The sequence below is a fragment of the Danio rerio genome, chromosome 16 (genome assembly GCF_049306965.1).
Source record: "Danio rerio strain Tuebingen ecotype United States chromosome 16, GRCz12tu, whole genome shotgun sequence".
Lineage (NCBI taxonomy): Eukaryota > Metazoa > Chordata > Actinopteri > Cypriniformes > Danionidae > Danio > Danio rerio.
Window position 1 is genome coordinate 55912567 of NC_133191.1, and position 21415 is coordinate 55933981.

General features: G+C 37.8%; 1 protein-coding gene across 1 annotated transcript; it reads left to right on the forward strand.

Annotated features, from left to right (window-relative positions):
* Positions 1–1919: 1919 nt before the first annotated feature.
* On the forward strand, positions 1920–21180 carry LOC101883133 (uncharacterized protein C1orf232). Its single transcript, XM_009292710.5, has 4 exons — positions 1920–2252; positions 17211–17288; positions 20070–20173; positions 20407–21180. Exons 1-4 carry the CDS (start codon positions 2172–2174, stop codon positions 20738–20740), a joined length of 597 nt encoding a protein of 198 aa, XP_009290985.3. The 5' UTR covers positions 1920–2171; the 3' UTR covers positions 20741–21180.
* The last annotated feature ends 235 nt before the right edge of the window (positions 21181–21415 follow it).

Here is a 21415-nt window from a genome sequence, read left to right on the forward strand (position 1 = left end):
CCTTGGCCTCAGCAGCGGGGGAGATTGAGATAGACCTGAGCTCAATCTCTACTCGCCCTGGGCTCGAGGATCCCTTGAGCTCAGGGCTCTCTCCCGGGACAGCACGCCAAACAAGCTATGTATAAATCATGAGCTAAGTGTGAACTCTTGAAACACTCTTCAGTTTGATCATGCATGTCTTCTCAGCAACAATTTAGATTGTTTTTCTTTTGAAAAAGTTTGTTCATTGATTTGTGGTCAATTACGTTTTTTTTTTTTTTTTTTTTACATGTGCATGGGGATCGGACAATGAAAGTGAAATCACAGTAATTCATTAGTATGGTGTAAGGCCTCTTTTGCAGCCAATACAGTATCAATTCATCTTGGAAATGACCAACGCAATCTCACGGCAATTCGTACATTTTTGATTTAGTCGCTAATTCGTATGAATTTGTATGATCTAATTCGTACAATTTAGTACGATTTGCTCATCTCCCAATGATGGTTTTGTCACGGTTGCAGGTTTGTGCGCTCTTCCGGAATGTCTGTGTGATCATGTGGGTTTGTTTTATTTTTGTGGCCCACGTGCATTGTTTTGGTCACGTGGCTTAACGGCACTCCGCTGGATTGATTGTTCGCCAGCTGATACACATTATCGTGACTATATAAGTGCTACGTGTTTAGTGTTCATTGTCAGTTCGTTACGTGTGCTCATGTGTGTGTTTCTGTCTGTGCTCAGGACCGTGAGGAGTTTCTGCTAGAGCCTGATTTCCTGCTTGATCCCTGTCCTGTTCCTCTAGCCCTAGCACCGCACTCATTTGTTGCGCCTGTTTTTTGAGTTTGACTGTGTCAAATAAATTCCTTTCAAGAGTTCACACTTAGATATTGCTTGACAGCTGTAAGCAGGTTTATAGAAATGAGTTATTAAAACTATCATGCTTAGAAATGTGCTAAAACAATCTTCCCTCTGTTAAACAGAATTTTGGGGAAAAAATAAATGGGAGTTCTATTAATTCAGGGGGGGCTAATAATTCTAACTTAAACGATTTTTTGAGACAATTTTGAGGAAAAAAAAAAAAATATATATATATATAATAAATTGGCCGTAGTGTAAGAGTGTATATATATATATATATATATATATATATATATATATATATATATATATATATATATATATATATATATATAAATATAATTATTATTTTTCCTGATAATTCTCTCAAAAAATCGTGAAAAATAGGTGGTCTTCATAATGTTGTGTGCATTGCAATATTTTAAGCAAAACTGTGCAATTACTCTGCTAATTAAACCTTCACACTCTTGAATAGTTTGAATAACAACATTAATACCTTTAGATGGGGTGACATGGTGGCTCAGTGGTTAGCACTGTTGCCTCACAGCAAGGTCTCTGGTTAGAGTCCTGGCTGGGTCATTTGGGATTTTAGTGTTGGGTTTTGCAAGTTTTCCACGTGTTGGCGTGGGTTTCCTCTGGGTGCTCCGGTTTCCCCCACAGTCCAAACACATGTGGTATAAGTGAATTGAATAAACTAAATTGGCCGTAGTGTAAGAGTGTGTATGGAGGTTTCCTAGCACAGGGTTGCAACCAGAAGGGCATTCGCTGTGTAAAACATGTGCTGGATAAATTGGCGGTTCATTCCACTGTGGCGAACCCTGATAAATAAAGAGATTAAGCCAAAGGAAAATGAATGAATATCTTTAGATCTGACCTCAATGGCCAGTGAAACATGGCGTCTGTATATGTGGATTGTGCAGGGTTAGTGTTACACGGCCTGCTCTTCTTCAAGCAGCCAACAATGAAGATCAACTATTAGCAGAACAGCTTGAAATATTCAGTAGGAAACTCACACCTGTTTCCAGGTAACCGATGCTGCATGTATGTGTGTGTGTGTGTTCACTGCTGCCTCTTCATCTTCTTCACACTCAATTCAAGCACTGGATGAGCAGCCCGAGTTTTTTCTTTCATTCTAAGTGTCGCATAAAGACAATGTGGAGAAGCTTTTGTTTATTTGCTATTGAAAACTGACCGTCTTTTACTGATGGAGAAGCAGTTTTGGTAAAGATTGACATTATAAAGTAAGGCCGGGAGTGTGTTGATGTTGGCGTAAAGAAACCTTGGATTATTTTATGAATTTCTGCACATACCTGAGGATCTTTTGAAGACGTCCGCCATGAATCCCCTGTGGAAAGTCTATAAGAGTAAAGTCATGAAGACCCTCAATCCGGAAATGGAGGAAGAGACTGTGGAAGAGGTAAATAAATGGTTAGAAATGAGTGAAACTTGCTTAAAAACAGATTAAGGCCTACATTTTATGTATGTGAGAACTGCATTGAAAATGACTCTCCATTTGAATTGCACATTAACAAGCTTAGACATTTAATAAGATGCATTAGTCAGTCATGTGTAAATTTAATAGGAAAGATTTCTGCTCTTCTGAAAGCATGCTAAATTTATTTATGAACTATTTATTCATACATTTAAACCGGCCTAGCCTTTTCATATTGCTTATAGAATCAGACTGTTGTTGTGTTAAGATGATGGTTTAAATCAATCAAATGAATGACATTTACAAAAACATTACACTTGATTGACTTTTAAACTATTTTTTTTATTACCCCTTTAATGCAATATTTTAGGCATAGATATTTTTTAATTAAACTAAATAAATCATTTTGAAATTTGTAGCTTCTTTCTGATTATATATATATATATATATATATATATATATATATATATATATATATATATATAYACACACACACACACACACACACACACACACACACACACACACACACACACATATATATATATATATATATATATATATATATATATATATATATATATATATATATATATATATATCGGAAAGAAGAATATACTTTTTAATATAATTTTTAATTCATACATTTTGTTTGTTTGTGTTTTCATTTACTTTTTTTGTCTTTTCTACATAAGTAAATATATAAAATGCAGAAAATATATAAACTGTATAGGTATAACTAGATTTTTTTGTTCTTTTAGTTTTTATGCATTACAGTAACAGACATTTGGGTTAAGATATACAGTTGAAGTATTATTATTATTATTATTATTATTATTATTAGCCCCCTTGTTTATGTTTTCCCCAATATCTGTTTAACAGAGAGCAGATTTTTTAAACACATTTCTAAACATAATAGTTTTAGTAACTCATCTCTATTAATTTTATGATTTATTTTATCTTTGCCATGATGACAGTAAATAATATTTGACTAGATATTCTTCAAGACACTCCTATACAGCTTAAAGTGACATTTAAAGGCTTTACTAGGGTAATTAGGGTAACTAGGCAGGTTAGGGTAATCTGGCAAGTTATTGTATAACCGTGGTTTGTTCGGTAGACTATCAAAAACAATATATAGTTTAAAAGGGCTATTAATATTGACCCTAAATTGGATTTAAAAAAATTAACAACTGCTTTTAATCTAGCCAAAATAAACTTTCTCCAGAAGAAAAAATATTATCAGACATACTGTGAAAATTTCCTTGCTCTGTTAAACATCATTTGGGAAATATTTAAAAAAGAAATGAAAATTCAAAGGGGGGCTAATAAATATGACTTCAACTGTATGGATCTTTAAGATAATGATAGTAATAATAATAAACACTGTTAAAAATTTCCTGCAGATCTACAATAACCTGCTGGCAGCAGTTTTCCCAGAAACTTACTGTAAATAAATTACAGCAAAAATGCTGTATTTACATTTACAGCACCATTTTTTCTTGCTGTATATTAATTTGCACCACTGCACACCCTACTGTAACTGTAAAACATACAGTCATTTTCACAATGCAACTTTTAAAATGCAGTAACATACCACATAACTGTAAAATACAGTTCATGTTACAGTTAAATACTGTGTAATTTACAAAAATCCTTATGTTAATCATTAAGACCTTATGTTTAGATGTGTTAAGTTGTGTTTCAAAATAAATAAATAAATCAATAAAAAAGGATTCAAATCTATATTTTACACTTTATATTAAATATTACTCATGTTTGTATTAAGAATTTTGATAATTTAAATGCGAAAGAAAGATTTTTAATGGTGGCCTACTGTAGTTATCAAGTGGACAATAATATTTAATATGCATAACTAGTCTACTGCTTTTATTAGGTCTGTGATAGCATGAATGTCCATGCAAATCTAGATTTACCAAGAGAAATAATTGACCAAACATTTTAAGTGAACTGCGTAACATGTCAGACATGTCAGACGACATCAAAGATCTCATTTAAGAATGAACCCTGAACAGCGTTGCACTGTTGTATTTCTGTTTAACGAAAAGTGGATTTTTTCACACATTTCTAATTGTTTTAATAGCTAAATTCGGATAACTGATTACTCTTTGCAATGATTACAACACAAAATATTTGACTAGATATTTTCAAGACACTTCTACACAGCTTAAAGTGACATTTAATAAGGTTTAACTAATTAGGGTAAAGTTAGGGGAATTAGGGAAATCACGGTATAACAGTGGTTTGTTCTGAAGGAAATCCAAAGCAAGTATTGCTTAAGGGGGCTAACAATATTGACCCTAAAATGATTTGGTGAATAATCTTGACTTTAACTGTTTATTAGTCCATATACACTCTAAAAGATATGAGGTTGTTTTTTTCTACCCAAATCTTGGGTTGAGGCATTTGGGTAATTTTTGGGGGTTATTTTCAGAGTCTTGGGTAGTTTCAACCCAGCTTCTTGGGTTAAATCAACTCACAGCAGGGGCTGACTGGGATACCACACATTATGTACTAATTTGTTTAAATGCCATGAAAATAGTGTAACATAAACGCAGATTTCTTGCGTTTTCAGATGATTAAAATGAGATTTATGCTCATAGCAGTCCTTAGACCTTTCTGAATTAAAAAAAAAAATTAATAGCACCTTTTATACACCTTTAATCAAAGCTGCACATCTCCCTTCGCACTTCAGTGATGCCGAGTCAAAACAACACAATTGCTGGGTCATCTTTGGATCAAATAATCTATTATTTAAGTAAAAATAACCAATTATTAGGTAGAAAAACAATCCATTTATGGGGTACTTGGGTTAATTTAACACCTGATGTGCTCTGTCCCATATTTAGCCAGCAGTAGGGTTAAAAGCAACCCAATTTAGGTAGTTTTTGACCCTGTGTTTTTTAGAGTGTCCGCTTTGCTCCATATATTTGCTCTGTATACACTATATTGAGTCACTTGAGTGTGTGCTTTTCAAGAACAAATGGCTGCATCTCTGAGTTTCAGGATGCATTAAAGCATCTGAACTATTCTCTTCAAGTATCTGATCAAGGGACGCGTGGCCCACTTTTGAAGGCCCAGTAACTGGATCTTCAGGCAGATCTGGAGTCAGTGATAGGAAATAGGATGGCAGTCAGTGATTGATCATGCAGGAGATTGTGTGTGTGTGTGTGTGTGTGTGTGTGTGTGTGTGTGTGTGTGTGTGTGTGTGTGTGTGTGTGTGTGTGTGTGTGTGTGTGTGTGTGTGTGTGTGTGTGTGTGTGTTGGGCTTGTTGGCGGAATCTACAACGTTCTCACCTGTCTGTGTGACCTCTCACTTACACTCAACCTCAAGAGTTTCCACAGCTTGTTACAACACACACACACACACACACACACACACACACACACACATACATACACACTGATGCAAACAGCTTACAGTCATCATTCAGGGTTTTCACTGCTGACTGTGATGACTCGTGAGTCGTTTTTCTCAGGAATTGTAATTTACTAAGTAGTTTTATAAATGTGTTGCCAATTTTTGGTTGGCACTACATTTTTTAATGTGCATTGAAGAAAAGACAGAAGTGGTGGTATTTGGGTCCGGGGGAACTCGGTGTGCTTATGCTAGTGGGCTGTTTTTGTTCTCCCTGTTCTCACTTTGCTCTAATCAAGAGCAAGGTTAGAGGGTTTTTAAGGGCCAACTCACACTATGCTATCCGAACCATGGCCAGCCCCGTTTCCCGGGCTGGATCGTTTGAGAAGTGTGAGTGCGCTGAATCGGGCTCACTTGGGCTTTGGCGCGGTACGCTTGTGTGTGAGTGCAAAACGCGTGAAGACCGAATCTGAAAGCGAGACGTGACTTTTAAGGGACTGTTTCATATGGATTTATTAATCATTCTTACTGTTCAATGAATGCAAACTGCCGTAGTTTATTAAAGACGAGAACTCCTCACTGCATGACAGCTGCACCTTCAGCAGACCTCCTCATTCCTGCAGCTCGAGGGCTTTATGAGTGTTTATGAGCGTCAAAAGTGACGAATTTGTTCGGCGATATCTGACTGCGTGTCACTGCATCCCTAAGGACTGTTTGGCGAAATATTTGACTGCATGTCAATGCATATCGAATGACTGAAACGATGTAACTAGAGAAATCTCCACAGTGCTGAGCGAGAGCGCTTACTGAACAGCGCAGCATCGATGATGTAAGCGTGCCCAGGCCCGATTGTAATGTGTGTACGGGCCGTCGGGGGAGACGGGAGGGGGGACAAGCGTGCTTTGGCCCGGTTCGAGGCAACTGTACCTAGTGTGAGTATGGCCTAACTCTCCAGATGTATCTTACTTCTCTTTCTAAATGCTACCTCCTGTGACCTGTCTTCCCCTGAAAATTGTGATGTTTGTGTATAGTCGGGGGCGTTCAATTTCACTATTCGAGACAAATAAAGGCCTGATTTGATTTGATTGAGGATTGTTTGGATCTTGGTGTGTTGAATCCTTTTGTAAAACCTAATGTAAAAAAACCTGGGTGTTACTATGGATAGTGACTTTAAACTGATAAACAGATTAATTCAGTAGTTTTTTTTTCCAGTTGAGGCAATTACCCAAACTAAAGTCTTTTTTTTTTGTCTTTTAGTGACTTTGAAAGGGTTATACATATTTTTTTATTTCAACTAGGCTAGATTATTATAATGGCCTCTATGTGGGTATTAGCCAGACCTCCATTACCCGTCTGCAGAGGGTGCAGAACTCGATTGCTGGCAGGGACACGCAAACAGGAGCACATTACACCCATGCAGGCTTCCTGTACAGTTTAGGATACATGTTAAAATTTTAGTTTTGGATTTAAATGCCTAAATGGACTCGCACCAAGATACTTGTCCTCATTAATCCAATTGTACGCTCTGTGGAAATATACATTTCTATCATCTAATTCCAAATGAACAATAATCTTTGTATAACTGAAAAGTTATATTCTTTGGTTTTTAATTATATAATTTCATTAACATCCCAGCTAGGAGGGACATTTATTTTTCTGACTATAGGCTAAGCCAGTGATGCAAATGCTTTAAACAACTCTGTCTTTGTCTTCGGGGGTTACTTTTATGCTACAGAAACCCTATGTTGATTAACTTGTGTGGTCAGTAGCTGGGCTGTTTTTTAACACCTATGCCATGCTGACTCCAACTCTTAATTTGCATGCTTTGTTTAGCCATCTCCCCTCCTCCTAAGAACACAATATAGACATGAAATCTCTGTCTTAATTCAGACTTGTGTGAGACTTGTGAGAGACTTGTGAAAGAACTTGCAGACTGCGGACCTCTAGTAGGCTCTTGCAGACACATGGACATCTTAAAGCACTGTATGACTGCAGATTAACCAACACGTCTTAATAAAGGAATTCTGCTTGTTTCGAGTCTCCTGGACTGGGTTCTTCTCTTCTTTTCACTCATTTATTTTTTTTTACAACAACTCCATCAAGGGCACTGAGGCCCCGTTTACACTAGTGCGTTTTAGTTTTAAAACGGCGTTTTAGAATGAAAACGATCCGCGTCCACACTCGCGTTTTACCCAGCGTTTCTGAACAGCTCTCCGTCCACACCAAAACGCTGAAAACGCACATCACGTGACCACACAGACACTCTCGGGCAAGCGCTGGAGCCCATCTACCCAGATGAGAGCTCTGCTTGTCGGACTGCTCATCAAGCATCTCCCGCTGGATCTAATCTCACTATATTTATTAAACAGGATATTTCATTCATCTTGTTGTCTTTATCTAACGACATATTCCCTGACTTTGGTCATTGGAATCTATTACTTGTGTTCAGGTAACGTGTTTTGGCTGAGCGCAAAGATAAGTTAATGAGTAACCGTAGCCTATTCTGTATATTGACTGATCGCTTGCCTTTATTTCCTATAAATGTATAAACTTATTGTATGTTATACTTTTGTAATGGCCATTATCGATTATTAAAACTGATATTCAGCAAAAGAGAGGGTTTCGTCTTTTTACTGAAATTGAAAGCAGGCAGTTGTTATCGGCTCCGTTTTGTTATAAATATCCACACAGTGAAGATGACGCTCATGCAGCACGACGCCTCAACATTTCTGCAGTCTGTTAAGTTGCTAATATTAAAATGAAAATAGGCAGTTCCTTATATCAAGTTTACATTTTATTGTTGAGAAAGTGAAACAACGTAGCCAGGGTGATGTGAATGAAGTTATAAAGTACACTGTTCCCTTTGAAGATTTACCCGTGTCCTCGATATAGTCTGTTTTCCATATCAAACTGAGAAGAAGAGACTGCAGCCTTGATCAAACATGCGAAGTCTGAACTTACAAGGAGAAGATGCAGGACTGAACTGTGTGTTAGGCTACTTAATATTCAGGAAAAGCCCCAATCAGAGAGGCGAATGTCAGCAGTCCCGCCTCCGTTTTCAGATGTCTCCGTTTTCCATCATCCACACTTAGACGGAGCAGCAGCGTTTCAGAATGAAAACGGCCTCTCCAGCGTTTTCGAAACGCTCCGTTTTCGGCGCTCGAGAACTCCGGCGTAGTGTGGACGGTTGGCGTAACCGTAGCAAAACTTATGCGTTTTCAAACTAAAACGCATTAGTGTAAACGGGGCCTAACTTGTGTGGTCAGTAGCTGGGCCGTTTTTTTAACACCTATGCCATGCTGACTCCAACACTTAATTTGCATGCTTTGTTTAGCCATATCCCCTCCTCCTAAGAACACAATATAGCCATGAAATCTCTGTCTTAATTCAGACTTGTGTGAGACTTGTGAGAGACTTGTGAAAGAACTTGCAGACTGCGGACCTCTAGTAGGCTCTTGCAGACACATGGACATCTTAAAGCACTGTATGACTGCAGATTAACCAACACGTCTTAATAAAGGAATTCTGCTTGTTTCGAGTCTCCTGGACTGGGTTCTTCTCTTCTTTTCACTCATTTATTTTTTTTTACAACAACTCCATCAAGGGCACTGAGGCCCCGTTTACACTAGTGCGTTTTAGTTTTAAAACGGCGTTTTAGAATGAAAACGATCCGCGTCCACACTCGCGTTTTACCCAGCGTTTCTGAACAGCTCTCCGTCCACACCAAAACGCTGAAAACGCACATCACGTGACCACACAGACGCTCTCGGGCAAGCGCTGGAGCCCATCTACCCAGATGAGAGCTCTGCTTGTCGGACTGCTCATCAAGCATCTCCCGCTGGATCTAATCTCACTATATTTATTAAACAGGATATTTCAATCATCTTGTTGTCTGTATCTAACGACATATTCCCTGACTTTGGTCATTGGAATCTATTACTTTTTCTCAGGTAACGTGTTTTGGCTAAGCGCAAAGATAAGTTAATGAGTAACCGTAGCCTATTCTGTATATTGACTGATCGCTTGCCTTTATTTCCTATAAATGTATAAACTTATTGTATGTTATACTTTTGTAATGGCCATTATCGATTATTAAAACTGATATTCAGCAAAAGAGAGGGTTTCGTCTTTTTACTGAAATTGAAAGCAGGCAGTTGTTATCGGCTCCGTTTTGTTATAAATATTCACATAGTGAAGATGACGCTCATGCAGCACGACGCCTCAACATGTCTGCTGTCTAAGTTGTTAATATTAAAATGAAAATAGGCAGTTCCTTAAATCATGTTTACATTTTATTGTTGAGAAAGTGAAACAACGTAGCCAGGGTGATGTGAATGAAGTTATAAAGTACACTGTTCCCTTTGAAGATTTACCCGTGTCCTCGATATAGTCTGTTTTCCATATCAAACTGAGAAGAAGAGATGCAGCCTTGATCAAACTTGCGAAGTCTGAACTTACACGGAGAAGATGCAGGACTGAACTGTGTGTTAGGCTACTTAAAATTCAGGAAAAGCCCCAATCAGAGAGGCGAATGTCTGCAGCCCCGCCTCCGTTTTCAGATGTCTCCGTTTTCCATTATCCACACTTAGACATTATCCACACATTTCGAAACGCTCCGTTTTCGGCGCTCGAGAACTCCGGCGTAGTGTGGACGGTTGGCGTAACCGTAGCAAAACTTATGCGTTTTTAAACTAAAACGCATTAGTGTAAACGGGTCTTAGATGTACTGATCAGCTACTTTTGGCTGTTCCACGCGCAAGGTTAAAAATTAAGGGGGACTGGTTTGGGCCCCCAAACTTTGAAATAATTTGTCACCCCATGTTAGACAGGCCGCAACCAAATTTGTCACCCCATGTTAGACAGGCCGCAACCCTTTCTGTTTTCAAATCTAGTCTTAAAACCCACTTTTACTCTTTGGCTTTTACTACTATATGAGAGTCGCGTGTCTGTTGTATTTGTCCTTTGTTTTAGATGGTGTGTATGTGTGTACAGTCCTTTGTTAAGCACTTGTTTTACTTATGTCGCCTAATAAATAAACTTTGACTTGACTTGATTTGACTTGATTTTTACAGCAGTATTGGTACTTTTGCTCCACTACTCTCCTTCAACCTGCAGTCACTACTTTATTTCCTTCTTGTCTATGGGGGTTGGCTAAAGTAGAAAAAATCAGTCCTTCAGTTCCTGTCCAATCAAATCGCACATTGAAAGTAAATCCTGTCCTACTGAACAATCTCAAGACATTGCTTTATAAATGCAGCAAACCTTTTGGAGGCATTAAAATGTCTAAAATCTTTACACAAAACAACTCAGAGACTGTTTATAGACTGTGTGTCACTCAGGCCCAGATTGGCTAATCAGGAGGTCCGGGAGAATTCCCTGTGGACCAGTCTGTTGTTTGGCCGCGAGGGCCGGTGTCCCTAGCTGCTTGCACTCTCAGCAGTCACACTGTTTTTCATTTATCTATTTATTTGACCATAACCTCACTCCTTTTATTCATTTTTTGCCGCAGCTCCGCTCTTTTTATTTATTTTCTTGCAGCCTCATGAGCAAAATACAGCCTGCAGGACATAACTATCATTCGACCCCAAACAGCGGCACCTTAGTGAATATACAGCCTGATCTCACGAGAAAACGTAAGTATTTTACGTTTTGGCAATTTAGTGGCTAATTCGTACGAATTCGTACGAGTTCAGTCGTAAGAAAATGTACAATTTTAAAAAGGAGGCGTGGCACCTAACCCCACCCCTAAACCCAACCGTCATTGGGGGATACGCAAATCGTACTAAAATGTACGAATTAGATTGTACGAATTTGTACGAATTAGCCACTAAATGATAAAGTTACGAATTGCCGTGAGATTGTGTTGGAATATAAGAATTTATATAAATAATATTAATGAATTACACCTGCTCAATGAAAATCAGAAGATTCACTACATTAATAAATCTGACATAACCTGATCAGAAATCTAAAAAGGGGAGAAAAAGATTAAGCCATCACTAGAAAGTAATACCGTGGTTAAGAGTCTTGCAGATAACAATTTATTGACATGACGACGCCGCCGACGTTCAAACCTGATCTGAGTCATTATTTTTATTTATTTTTTTTGTGTGTTAAGACTGTTTGGATTACTTATGTAGGAGTCCATATTCTATTTTTATTTTTTGTGTGACCACTGTTACAACGGACTGGATATCTATAAAGAATTTAGCACAGAATATGTATTCAGATATTGCACTGAGGTGGGCCGGTCTAAGGCTTGAAACTCCAGGGCTGAAAAGGAGTCCCACTTTGGCCCTGATGCAATGTTTCCATCCAAAAATGCGAATAAACTTTATGCGCAAAACTGGATTATTCATAAAAGTTGTGCGAATGAAGCATCGTTTCCATCTAACGAGTCAAAGCGAACAAAATCGTCACTTCCTGATTACCTGGCGCCAAATATCAACAGTAAAAACTGCATTTGCTGCAGTAGGAGAAGCTGCATCAATCTTTTCTAAATGAATGCGCCTCAGAAGACAATCCTGACAAGCAGTGAGCGCGCAGTGGCGTTTGAAGGTGTCAGACGCGGAGCACAGGCGCTCTTGATTCTGGAGGTCATTAATATTATAATAACATTGATACTGAAATGGTAAGGCGTTTTTTATAATGACCAAAACAACATTTCATATGTTTTATAATGTGCTCAGCCTGACGTTTTATCCATTCACACACGTTTTAAGCGTCACATGATCTCTTTCAACAAAATCACATGACCTTTTTTTAATGCGCATGTTGTAGTTTGTGCGGTAAAAGTGTTTCCATCGCAGTTTATGCGCATCTTTTCTTATCGAATAAAAAGTTTATCCTACCCAGTTAGGCGCATACGTTTTTATGCGCATTTTTAAAATTGATGCGCATCATGGCGTTTCCATCAACTGTTTTTTTCATGCGCATTTGCGCATAAAATAGGTGGATGGAAACATAGCTACTGATGAGAAAATAAAGGATGTCTACTGTATGATGACTGAATTTGCTAAACAGCCTTAAACAATCACTAAATGGAATGAAGAAAGAATGGAAAGAACAGTCAAACAAGGAATGGAAGGAAGGATCGAATGAAGAAAGGAAGGGAGGGAGGGAGGAACGAACGAACGAATGGACGACCTAATGAAGGAAGGAACAAAAGAATGAACGAATGAATGAATAAGCGAGTGAGTGAGTGAACGAATGAAAGGAGAAATGAAGGAAGGACAGAACGAACAAACAATGAAAGGAAGCAACGAACGAATATAGCAAGAGAAATGCACTACAGAATGTTACGTTTACACATCCCTTCACAAACTTTTCCTAGCGTAATACTCACTACTCACTAATCCTGAGTACTTTTGAAAGCTCTACGTTTTACTTATACTTTGAGTAATATTTACAGCAGATACTTTTACTCTACTTGCACTACATTTTTGTGCAAGAAATAGTAAATTTTTCAGTGATTTTTTCCACCACTGATGGTAATTTATAGTTCAAATTTTATTTGTTACAGTCATACACAGTACAATGCAGTGAAAATTATGGAGTAATAAAGTAACAACACAGACGATTTTACATATAGAAATAGTAGTTATAGTTATAGAAAATAACACCAAATATAAAATGTTTAAGACTTAAGAAATGAAGAATATGGCTATAGAAAATAAAACTATAAAAATATTAAATATATATTTATAAAAACTGTAGCTTTACAAACAGAAAAACAAAAAAACCCAAGACATAAGTTGAAAAAGACTGTATTAAACAATGTTTATTTACTTTAAGTTAATTGTGTTATACTGTGCGTGTGTGTTTGTGTGTGTGTATGTGTGTGTGTGTGTGTGTGTGTATTCAGTTGAAGTCAGACCTATTAGACCCCTGAATTATTCGCCCCCCTGTTTATTTTTTTTCGCCAATTTCTGTTTAATTTCTGTTTTTTCAGCACATTTCTAAACATAATAGTTTTAATAACTCATCTCTAATGAATGATTTATTTTATCTTTGCAATGATGACAGTAAATAATATTTGACTAGTTATTTTTTCAAGACACTTCTATACAGCTTACAGTGACATTTAAAGGCTTCACTAGGTTAATTAGGTTAACTAGGCAGGTTAGGGTAATTAGGCAAGTCATTGTACATGGTGGGCTATTTAAATGGATACACCTTAATAGAATGGGAATGGTTGGCGATATTAATGTCCTGTTGGTGGCACATTAGTAAATGTGAGGGGGCTTGTAAATAACTAATCAGAATCAGATATATTGCCAAGTGTGCTTTACACACACAGGAATTTGTTTTGGCTACAGAAGCTTCCAGTGTACATAAAGTGACAAGTGACAACACAAAATAAATATGAGAAAAAGAGGATAAACATTAAACAGAGATGCAGTTATTAAAAAGATCTGAATGTTACAAAATATACAGGTTATAAGGTGATGTGTACAAATGCGAATGGAGAAAGTATTGCATTGTATATTGTTATACGGTATATGTGAAAGTATTGCACATATTTATTGCACAGTAGGGGAATATTTGACTGCATGAGGTAGATAGCCTGAGGAAAGAAACTTTTCCTGTGTCTGGCTGTTTTTGTGCTTGGTGCTTTGAAGCTCCGACCAGATGGTAACAGTTCGAACAGTAAGTGTGCTGGGTGCGAGGCATCCAGAGTGATTTTGCGAGACCTTTTACTCACTCTGGAAGAGTACAGTTCTTAAAGTGTAGGAAGTGTAGTGCCAGTGATACGTTCAGCAAGTGATTCGTTCATGAAAGAATAAAGTTAGGTTAAAACCAAGCAGGCAAGGCAGTGGCACAGAGGTAGTGCTGTCGCCTCACAGCAATTAGGTCGCTAGGTCACTGGTTCGAACCTCGGCTCAGTTGGCATTCATTTTCTTGTTGGCTTAGTCCCTTTATTAATCTGGGATCACCACCGGAATGAACCACCAACTTATCCAGCAAATTTTTACGCAGCGGATACCCTTCAAGCCGCAACCCATCTTTGGGAAACATCCACACACTCACTCATAAACTACGGACAATTTAGCCTACCCAGTTCACCTGTACCGCATGTCTTTGGACTGTGGGGGAAACCGGAGCACCCGGAGGAAACCCACGCGAAGGCAGGGAGAACATGCAAACTCCACACAGAAACGCCAAATGAGCTGAGGTTCGAACCAGCGACCCAGCGACCTTCTTGCTGTGAGGCGACATGCGCCACTGCTTTGCACTATTTGTATATCTTTGACATCTAAACATTACTTGTATTTTAAATATATGAATTGGATTTACGTATTTAAATTAGTAGTTAGATCTGCTTACAGCACATTTGACTAGGTTATATGTGTCAGAAAAGCAAGTGATTATCTGTCAACACTGGGATATAAAAATATGGGATACGCCCCCTACAATCGTTAGAAATATGGGGAGGAAATTAGCTCCAAATAATAGAATACATAACAAACATTAGAAAATTTAAAATAAAATAAAAGGTTTAGCTTATTAAAATCAATTTACTGATCACATAGGTGTGATCATACGCATCAAAGGTTTAAAAGTGTGTTTTTTACTTTTAATTATTCAGCAATTCCTCCACGTAAGGAAACCTGTGTACCACTAGTGGTACACGTACCACAGTTTGAGAATCACTGCTGTAGACAATCGAAAAAAAATTAGTTTTAAGTGGCTAATAATTTTGACCTTAAAGTGATTTTTAAAAATTAAAAACTGCTTTTATCCTAGCCGAAATAAAACAAATAAAGCTTTCTCCAGAAGAAAAAATATTATCAGACATACTGTGAAAATTTCCTTGCTCTGTTAAACATCATTTGGGAAATATTTAGAAAAGAAAAAATTATTCAGAGGGGGACTTCAACTGTAAATACTGTATACTATAACTGTTAAGTATTTTTGCTAAAAAAAAAAAAGTGTAAATTTTACTTTAAAACTATTTTTACTTCAAAACTGGAATATTGCTGTAAACTTTATTATTTTACTACAGTAAAATATAGTGTATTTTCTTACAATATATCCTAAAGTTAAAGAAACCTGCAATATTTTGCCATTTTTTTTGCAATATTTTGCAAAGATTAATTCAAGTACACTGTAAAAATAAATCTGTAAAATTTACAGTAAAAAACTGGCAGCTGTGGTTGGCAGTATTTCACCGTTAAAAATACAATAATAAAAAACGAAAAAGTAATTTCACATTTATCCAGTAAATTTCATTAATTTATGTAATTTATCGAGGTAATATGACTGTATTTTGAATTACCAACATCTACACATCTTTTGTTTACACAGCCATGCATGTGGTGATGAGAAAGATGAACCTACTGTATGCTCATCGTCTATAGAAGGGACTCATTCACAAAGCTAAACACCAGTTTTGTAAGATGCATAAAATTAAAGTCATTAAATAATTATTATTTATCAACATTATGTAACATCGATCTCTAAAGTATACTTAACTGATGGAGAAACAGCTAAAAAGATCCATATTAATGTCAATAAAGAGCACAAAAAGTGTCGTGCCATGCGGGGAATTATGGAAAAGTCAATTTACGGCTATTCGCTTTATATATTAAGGAAACATACTATCAACCAGGTTATGGGTTTTTACTGTAACATTTTTACAGTTTTTAACCATTGAAATCACGGCCATTTTTTACAGTGTACTTTAAGTATTGTTCAAAACACACTATATTATTTACTATAAATGTGTAATTTCTCTAACGCCCACAAGAGGGAGACAAAATAATATTTTTTTAACAAACCGGTCTGTGAACGACCTTAAAGAAATTTATTGTACCTTTTTTAAAGCGGAAAAACATTTCTGTTGGTGTAAATCAATGTATTAAAGTGATTTAATACTTTTTATTAATATTTCTAGCTCATTTAAAGCATAAGCTGGGAAATGTTGTTATATGAATCGATGCACTTTATTTGTAGGATTTAGTGATATGAATTCGCAATTCATTCAAAATTATTTCATTTTCCTTCGGCTTTTTCCATTTATTTATTAGGGGTTGCCACAGTGGAGTGAACCAGCAACTTATCCAGCATATGATTTACACAGTGGATGCCCTTCCTGCTGCTACCCAGTGCTGGGAAACACCCATACACACTCATTCACACACATTTACACTACAGCCAATTTAGCTTGCCCAATTCACCTATAGCGCATGTATTTGGATTGTGGAGGAAATGTATGTATGCATGTATGCATTTATTTATTAATTAATTAATTAATTAATTAATTAATTTATTTATTTATTTATTTATTTATTTATTTATTTATTTATTTATTTTCTACTTTATTTAATTCTTAAAATGGGTTTTGTTGTTATGCATCAATGTATATAAATGAATGAAGTGATATCTTGGACTAAACTTTTAATGATTTAGCATTTTTAAAGCCTTTATTTAACAGTCTTGTTGACATTTTTTGACTTTAATAAAAGCAAATGATTCAATTTCTTCTCTCTGAAACGTACTTTACAGTTTCTGTCTCTTTCTCAACACTATGTTTTCTGTTTTATGAATGTTTATCTGTGAAGGTCAGTGACGTGGCTGAAGATATGACAGAGATCCAGCCTGATGAAGGACCCAATGCTGTCACACAGCTGGCCAAGAAAGTATGTACCTTTTTCAGATCAAGTTATCTCTAAAAAGATTGTTTGTACACTGTAAAAAATGTTGACCCAACTTAATATTGTAAGGCAAAGTATTTTGAATAGCTGGCAGCTCTCTCTCTGCAACTCTTACTGTACACGGTCGCCCACTGAAACTAAGCAGGGCTGAGCCCGGTCAGTACCTGGATGGGAGACCACATGGGAAAGCTAGGTTGCTGTTGAAGTGGTGTTAGTGAGGCCAGGAGGGTCAACCTGTGACTTCCTCTGGTGGGAAACTCCGGAAGGCATCTTAAGCTGCGCCGCAAATCGCATACTTATGCACTATTCTACACCATTTTGTAGTATAAGTAGTGTAAGTAGTGTGTTCACACTGAAAACTCTTGAAATAATAAGTGCACTTTAATTACCCGGATGATCACTCATTCAGCTGCGAAAATGAAGTGTGTAATGATGGACACTTCACGCACTCAACGACCGCAGGTTTGCTTACGTAGCAGAAGGGGCGGAGCTATCGGGCGCACATGTTAGATAACTTTATTTATTTTGGATGGTGAAAGCAAAATTCTTCCATGAGAGTGATTATAGCGCCTCCCGATGGTGAAAGCGGCAATACTCATGGCAGGTATTATTTGATAGTTCGGTCGTTTATTTCACTGGTTTGGCGACCGTCAAACGTCATCAGGGAAACGGTTTGAATTTCCGCTTAGTAAAAAAACATTAGTGTGCCATTTGGGACGCCACTTCATACATGTACTATCCTGTTGAGTGTGTAATTGCATAAGTACATAGTGCATGAGTGCATATTGTAGTGTGCCATTTGGGACGCAGCTAAAAAACACATTAAATTGTGTGTTAGGCATGCCATGGGGTCTCCAGTTTGAAGTTAGCATCTTAAGCTAAAGCCTAAAATGTAGTGATGGAAAGTTCGGATCATTTTACTGACTCTGATCTTTGAGTCTCGCTCATCGAGATCATTTGATTCAGAGTCATTTCGTTCATTTGGTTCAATTTGCCAAAATATTATTAAAACGTTACGAATTGCTTCCAAACACATCTACAGCTAGCCCAAAAGGTGGATCACACGACAGATAAGTCATACATAGAATATTATAAGAAGGAGGTAATGTTTACCTGCTCTTTTGTCTATGAAGGTATTGTTGTCTCTTTTGTCTTCTTCATATCTTCAAATGTCAGTGGTTCGTTCACGTTACACTGACAGTCACGTGTAATCTTAACCAAGGCACAGTCTGAGTCGATACGATAATTAGTTCACCTTTCAAGTCTCCTAATTCTTGAGTCGTTCGTTCATCACGTGACAGAATGACTCAGATTCGATAGAGGACTCGAGAGATGAACGGTTCAATTCTTTGTCCGGCTCCTAACGCGTATGATTGGCCCGTGATGAACAAATGACTCAGACCCGATAGAGGACTCGAGAGATGAACGGTTCAATTCTTGTTTCGGCTCTAAATGCATATGATTGGCCCATGATGAACGAATAACTCAGACCCGATAGAGGACTCGAGAGATGAACGGTTCAATTCTTTGTCCGGCTCTAAACACATATGATTGGCCCGTGATGAACGAATGACTCAGATTCGATAGAGGACTCGAGAGACGAACGGTTCAATTCTTGTTTCGGCTCTAAACGCATATGATTGGCCCGTGATGAACGAATAACTCAGACCCGATAGAGGACTCGAGAGATGAACGGTTCAATTCTTTGTCCGGCTCTAAACACATATGATTGGCCCGTGATGAACGAATAACTCAGACCCGATAGAGGACTCGAGAGATGAACGGATCAATTCTTTGTCCGGCTCTAAACGCATATGATTGGCCCGTGATGAACGAATGACTCAGATTCGATAGAGGACTCGAGAGACGAACGGTTCAATTCTTTGTCCGGCTCTAAACACGTATGATTGGCCCGTGATGAACGAATGACTCAGACCCGATAGAGGACTCGAGAGACGAACGGTTCAATTCTTTGTCCGGCTCTAAACACGTATGATTGGCCCGTGATGAACGAATGACTCAGACCCGATAGAGGACTAGAGAGATGAACGGATCAATTCTTTGTCCGGCTCTAAACGCATATGATTGGCCCGTGAGGAACGAATGACTCAGACCTGATAGAGGACTCGAGAGATGAACATTTCAATTCTTTTTCCGGCTCCTAACGTGTATGATTGGACCGTGAGGAACGAATAACTCAGACCCGATAGAGGACTCGAGAGATGAACATTTCAATTCTTTTTCCGGCTCCTAACGTGTATGATTGGACCGTGAGGAACGAATAACTCAGACCCGATAGAGGACTCGAGAGATGAACGGATCAATTCTTTTCCGGCTCTAAACGCGTATGATTGGCTTCTGCCTTTCCGCGCAAAAGAGTTGAAATGAACGATACCACCTGCACAAATGTGTGCACGCGCGGATGAACGAATCACTCCCTGAGAGGACTCGTAGTTCCCGAGTCATTTTGAAGATTCGTTCAAAATGAACCAATTGTTTATGAACGACCCATCACTACTAAAATGGCAGTAAATGTCAGCTCTGTCACTGTCAACAATCAGAATCAAATGTACTCACATTTAACTGACTTGCACTATTTTACATTAATAAAGGATTCATGTAGTGGAATAATGAATGTAGTTGCCTGTAAATGATACTTTTGTCTAATGGAAAAGGTTTGAAATGTATCTGCAGTTCTGTAATGAGTCAAATGAATACATTTATCGATCAGCGAATGAGTGTGGGATTGTGTTTGCTCCTCTTCAGATGCAGGGAGCCGGAGCGAAGGGCTGGAAAAGTGTTTCGTCTCTTTTCACTAAAGAGGACGAACATCAGCTTCTGGAGGCCGACAATCAGCCGGTGGCAGATCAGTGAGTGATATATAATGCTGTTACATTTACATTTAGTCATTTAGCAGATGCTTTTCTCCAAATCAGCTTACAATGGGCTATATGCACGGGGACTTTTTTTAATTTTCAGCCAGCCAGCCTCAGCGCTTCCGGTGATGGCATTACAAAATTACCACATTTCTTTAAAAATCTGCAAGATTACAAGAGGCTTAAGATTGCAGTATATTCAACACTGACTGTGAATGTAATTGCAGTCCACTGGCACTGAAGCCGGAGGAGCCTCCGCGGCCCAACAAGCGCAACACTGGATTCTGGGACAACTTTGCCACTAAATGGCAGCAGGCGGCAGCGATGAAGCAAGCGGAGGCAGCGGAGTCTGGAGGAGACGCCCAGGAGGAGGAGATCCAGAGCGGATCCAGAGCTGAAGAGAATCAGGAGGGAGAAGCCGGAGACACCGGCGCGGGAAACAGCTTCCCCAAATACGCCACACTGGGGGAAGAAAGCGAAGAAACTCCCACCTTCAAGTGGAACTTTGTCACCAGCAAACTGGCCGAGCTGAAGACCAGAAGCATGGCCAAGAGCAACTAGCCAACAGTGGAGGAGAACTAGAGAAGGGTTTCACAGTTCAGACCACAGCGGCCACAGTGCTTCATATCAGCTTTATCACACTGATGTGCAGCGATCGCATTTCAGCAGCGTGTCGAAAAGCAGTGACCGGCATGACACTGTGGCCTCTCTTGGCCTGGACTGCTGTGGGAACTACTGGTTATTGGAAACCCATACAAGAGTGTGCTTGTTAAAGGTGAAGTGTGTAATTTTTAAGGATGAAATGATTTCGGTTTGCAAAGGTCTGGCTCCAGATGAGAACAACATTTTTTTTTGTGATTTGATTTGTAACTGAAATATCAGCATGCTTTAAAGTCATTTTAAAGTCAATAAAGCAATTGTAAACCATTTAAGCAGTATTGGGTAAAAAAGCTTAATTTGCCACAGTGGGTTGATTTCTGTGTGCAATACCAAAATCCCTCACAGAAGCATCTCTTAACCATTGATTTATTATTATTATTTTATTTAATTTAGTATTTTGATTTAATTTACATTAAGATTTTTGTTCTTTTAATTTTATAATTTAATTTAATTTACTTTAATTTAATGATTTATTTATTTATTTAATTTTATTTAATATTATTTAATTTACATTTTGACTTTTATTCATTTATTTTATTTACATTTTGATTTTTAATCATTTAATTTAATTTTATT